General features: G+C 30.4%; 1 protein-coding gene across 1 annotated transcript; it reads left to right on the forward strand.

Annotated features, from left to right (window-relative positions):
- Positions 1–3: 3 nt before the first annotated feature.
- LOC108911498 lies at positions 4–1,930 on the forward strand (the record flags this gene model as incomplete). Its single annotated transcript, XM_018716451.1, has 3 exons — positions 4–87; positions 172–293; positions 347–1,930. Coding segments are annotated over 3 exons (420 nt in total), but the record flags the coding sequence as incomplete, so codon positions are not given.
- Positions 1,931–5,707: the final 3,777 nt, after the last annotated feature.

Below are 5,707 nucleotides of genomic sequence, written 5' to 3' on the forward strand. Positions count from 1 at the left end.
AACATGGAACCAGAAAAAGCCGAAAATTTCGAAGATCTTTCAGAAATTGGACAAACTTGGAATAAAGTTGAGACTACATCAAAAAAGGTAAGTAATATATTTTTTAAATGATTGTGACACTAGAGAATGTATATATTTAGATATGTATATATTTGTTTATACAAATTTTAGTCTGGTTTACGAGATGGTATAGCTGATGGAAGAGAAAGCAGTTTTCAAGAATATTTTGATATTGGCTTTAAGGAAGGATTTAAAAATGGTTATGCACTGGGAAAGTATAAAGGCCTTCTAGCGTAAGTTTTTGACTATGAAACTGAATCTAAATTCATTTAAACATTAATTTTAGAGCCCATTCGAAGAAGAATTGTTTGGAGATTGTTGAGTACCCTTTGTTGCAAAAAACGAGTAGGGGTGGCTGTGAAGTGTGTAAGAACGAGGAACTCTTGAAAAATGATGTTTCAGCTATAATAAAAAAGCAGACTGATATATCTCATAAAAATCTGCAACAATTATATTCTACTTTTAATAAAACTTTCAACTGTGAATTGCCGAAAAGTTGAGTAGTATCTATTACAAATGTTTTTGTAAGTTTAATTTTGTAAACATTTTAGCATAACTCTTAGAAAAGAATAAGGTATGGGGCACATTGAGACAAACATGACATAGTCCACCTAAGCTAAGACAGTTTGCGTTTTTATTTTCCATTTAGTATTTACATACAAATTTTTAGACATATATGATGGGCATTGTCCAAGCAGGTATCAGGGCTGAGAGTGTATAACAATCTGGAAAACCGAAAAGACCAGAAATTATTAGTAAATTTCATAGATCTAGAAATGTCAGAAATAGCAGGTACTAGGTAATTTCTTGAATTTGGGATTTTTTAAAATGCAGTTGGATGTCATTAAATTATTAAGTCAACCTCTGGTTATGATGGATATATACCCGAATTAAAACTTGTTTTCTATTATCATCCCAATTTTTTATAAGGACCTTTCATAGATAATACGAATATTTTCGCCTTCAGTATTACATTCTGATCCCCACCCTTAAACCTACAATTTAATGTAAAATATTCCACATATGTATTTTTTAAAAATAACCTTTTTGAAAGCAGTTACTTTGCTTTGTTGAGGTGGGCTACAACATGTTAAAAGGTGTCTGTCAAATGATTGCAACTCAGATATGTGAAAATTCCAATTATTCCAAAAATTCTGATAGAAGGTGTTGTGATTCACAAGTATCGATTTCTTCGAAGCCAACAATTTGTTTCCCAGACTTAATTTTTTTTTTTTTTTTTAGGCATCAATTATACAAAGGAGTCATATCTCCGGGGGGTCTGTCTTGAAATAAATCTGGTAACCCTATTCACAAGCCATCTTTTGGCTCTTTTTAGCGTAACGCTAATCAGATTGGTAAATTGGTCAATTTTTTCCGATATAGAGGGTTTTAAGTTTGAAATTCCTTAAGCTGATTATTAAAATATTTTGAAAATGCTTAAAAGTAGGTAAATGCAAATTTACACTGGTATTTCAATATATGTAGGTATATCCTTTATAAGAATGTGAAGCTTAAGTAAAATTTTTTCACCATTTTTCTTGATGTGACTTTGACTTAAGACTTAAAAACTAAACAAATATTTTTTTTACCATAAATCATCTCTTATTTTTTTATTTATTTTGCCCATTTTAGGATACAAATGATTTAAATTTTTGGTAGCCATTTAGATAAATGGCATAAAATTAAATAATATTTTTCATTATTAGGCAACAAGTGAAAAAATCGCACATGAAATAGAAGGGAGCAAAATTTTAGCCAAACCCTCCAATTTTACCTGCCCCTAAATCTTAGAATAATTCTGGACAATAATTATTGTTTTTTATAAAGAACAAAATTATATAAATTTTCATTATTAAAATATAAAATTTTATTTGTCTTTTATTATCGCGGTATTTAAGTTGTTTATTAATATTATTATTTTAATTGAAACATACCGACATTTAGAGTGACTTTGAAACCCAAAAGATCACAAATATAAAAGTAGTAATACAAAGCACGATGCATGGTCTAAGTTCTTCTAAATTACTTGAGCTAATGAAGTGAAAGTCAAAAGAAAAAGAAAAAATTTGGTTAGCCAGTTTTTTAGGGAAAGAAAAAGTATGGAAGTTAGCTGCTGCTGGCGCAATATTTTCTTCTTCAGATGACAGGAAAAAAATAGTTAAGTTCGAATTGCAGTACGAGAGGAACCTTGATTTCCTGGTGGATACACTTTGTTTCATTTACTCGGTCAACAGCGGCCAACTAAAACATTTTTGCTTTTTTTGTTGCCTTGGTGGAGACGAAATGTTTATGTATGTTGCTTCTCGTTTCTACATTTTGGAACTGACAGCAACATACAGAAACAAAAAAGTTGCTATATGTTGCTTTGGTGACTATTCATCTTTAATTATAATTAATATCTGTAAACCAGACCATCCAGCTTATTAAGTTGTATTCTTACGCTATCAGTATTGCCAGTTGTTTTTAAATCAACCTACATTATGTGAAGTTACAATGGAAAATAATTTAGTAAAACAGATTGCTTTTTTATAACTTAGCGTCATGTTATTTTAAAGTCACCATATTTTTTTTATACCACTGACCTGGAAGCACCAAACACTAAAAAAACGTTCTATTGTTTCTAAAAAGAGTAAAAAATGTTTACATGGTTTATTAAATATTAATATGTTACTAGTAATTGTAAATATATTTTTTATAATGAAAAATAATTTAGTGAAATAGATTGATTCTCTATGACAATGCCGTGTTATTTTAAAGTTCCGTATATTTTTTGTCAATGTGGACAAACTAACCAATAATAATTGGTATGTAGATATGTTACTAATTGTAAATGAAACTTAATTTATTTCTTTAAGTAATTGTTTATTGCTTGCGTTTTCATTATTAAAATATAAAATTTTATTTGTCTTTTATTATCGCGGTATTTAAGTTGTTTATTAATATTATTATTTTAATTGAAACATACCGACATTTGACTTTGAAACCCAAAAGATCACAAATATAAAAGTAATACAAAGCACGATGCATGGTCTAAGTTCTTCTAAATTACTTGAGCTAATGAAGTGAAAGTCAAAAGAAAAAGAAAAAATTTGGTTAGCCAGTTTTTTAGGGAAAGAAAAAGTATGGAAGTTAGCTGCTGCTGGCGCAATATTTTCTTCTTCAGATGACAGGAAAAAAATAGTTAAGTTCGAATTGCAGTACGAGAGGAACCTTGATTTCCTGGTGGATACACTTTGTTTCATTTACTCGGTCAACAGCGGCCAACTAAAACATTTTTGCTTTTTTTTGTTGCCTTGGTGGAGACGAAATGTTTATGTATGTTGCTTCTCGTTTCTACATTTTGGAACTGACAGCAACATACAAAATCAAAAAAGTTGCTATATGTTGCTTTGGTGACTATTCATCTTTAATTATAATTAATATCTGTAAACCAGACCATCCAGCTTATTAAGTTGTATTCTTACGCTATCAGTATTGCCAGTTGTTTTTAAATCAACCTACATTATGTGAAGTTACAATGGAAAATAATTTAGTAAAACAGATTGCTTTTTTATAACTTAGCGTCATGTTATTTTAAAGTCACCATATTTTTTTTATACCACTGACCTGGAAGCACCAAACACTAAAAAAACGTTCTATTGTTTCTAAAAAGAGTAAAAAATGTTTACATGGTTTATTAAATATTAATATGTTACTAGTAATTGTAAATATATTTTTTTATAATGAAAAATAATTTAGTGAAATAGATTGATTCTCTATGACAATGCCGTGTTATTTTAAAGTTCCGTATATTTTTTGTCAATGTGGACAAACTAACCAATAATGATTGGTATGTAGATATGTTACTAATTGTAAATGAAACTTAATTTATTTCTTTAAGTAATTGTTTATTGCTTGCGTTTTCTGTTATATTACTTACTAAGTACTGCTTCATAGAATATCTTATTTAAAACAATTAAATTTTTGCATATGTGGGCGGATGGTAGGACTCCTGGCGAACACCCACACAATGCTAAAGAGCAGTACCTCACGGCGGGTAGTGTGAATATCTGTTTTTTATACATTTTTATTTAAATTATGTTTGATAACAATGCATAGTCCAGTTCCCAATTGTGGATGCGTTGGTACTAACATGTGCCGTCATTTGAGGTCATACTAGGTTATATCCAGAAGCGGGGTATGAAAATTACCAAAAGGTTAAAAAAAAATTGTTTTCATGACAGAATTTGAAAAAATAAACTATTGATACGTGTTTCCAAAGGTCAAAGGTAGTTTCCATATAAATGTAACCCCCATTCAAAGTTAACCCTGTATTTCTTTCAATGGGCAAACAATCAAACATTGACATACATACTTTTCGCTCTTGATCAAAACATTGAATATTTATCTCTTTGTGTTTAAATCTTGACATTAATCCCAACAAAAATTAATGTAGGTCAGTATGTCCTCGGTTAGGGATAATAAAAGGAAAAACGTTTTTATTTTACATTTTACGGAAAAAAAGCACACTTGATAAAAAGTTTTGCTTGAATTTAAAATGAGGTTGCCATGGTGAAACTTAACATTTCATGTACGGGGTGCCCAGAAAATAAAAAAATCTGAAAATGTCATGTAATTGGCCTACTTTGATTATTTACAAATATTTATGTCCACGGTTAGGGTGAATAAGAGGAAAACCTTTTATTTCGAATAGAAGGTTGTGAATAAAATGACATTTTATTCTTCACTTGTGTCACTGCACTTCGTTAAAAACTCCCAACAGTAATTAATTATCACATAAATGCTAACTGTACAGCAAAAAATATATCTAATACAGTGCACGGTAAGGGTGATTACAGTTATCGCCCAGTAATTCAAGATTTCAATGAAAAATACCCAGGTGTGCATGTGGCACAATCGTCTTTACATAAAATAGTTCAAAAATTTTTGAGAATCGGGTCACTAGTAAAAACACCTAGGCACAGTAAAAACTATGATGATGGGATGCTACTGTGCTAGTTCTACAGTCAATGAATGAAACATGTCATTGAGGAGACGATCAGAATACTTAGGAATTGTGAAAAAGACCCACATACAAAAAATTGAAACAAAATTAAATTCTTGCATACAAACCAATTCACAACCACACTTTAGAGAAAGGCGACGAAGCAAAACGTCTCGATTTTTGTCTGTGGATTGAAGGTGTGGAACGAAAATTTCCATCAACAAATTATGTTTTCGGACGAATCCACTTTTTCTCCAAATTGCATTGTTACTTCACAACGTTTGCGATATTGAAGTACCGAGAGTCCTCATTTTAGAATACCATCTAGGCGGCAATATTTCCAAAAAGTGAATGTTTGGTGTGGTATCCTTTTATGGAATAATAGGACCATACTTCTTTGAAAATACATGCAATGGAAACAGCTACCTGGCCTTTGGACAATAATATCGAGCAGCTAAACAACGAATTAGAGATGTTGTACGGTCCATATCTTTAGAAGAGTTAGATGTAGCTACAATGAATTCCTTGCATGCCTGTGTGAATGTTGGCTGAGGAGTGTTCGAATAATGTTTTATTACACATACATTTTTATCCAAATTTATTACGTTCTGTAAAAAATTAAACCAATTTTGTGTGCGAATTGTTTTATTTAAAAACTCGAGT

Source organism: Anoplophora glabripennis, unplaced genomic scaffold (assembly GCF_000390285.2).
Source record: "Anoplophora glabripennis isolate ALB-LARVAE unplaced genomic scaffold, Agla_2.0 scaffold699, whole genome shotgun sequence".
NCBI lineage: Eukaryota > Metazoa > Arthropoda > Insecta > Coleoptera > Cerambycidae > Anoplophora > Anoplophora glabripennis.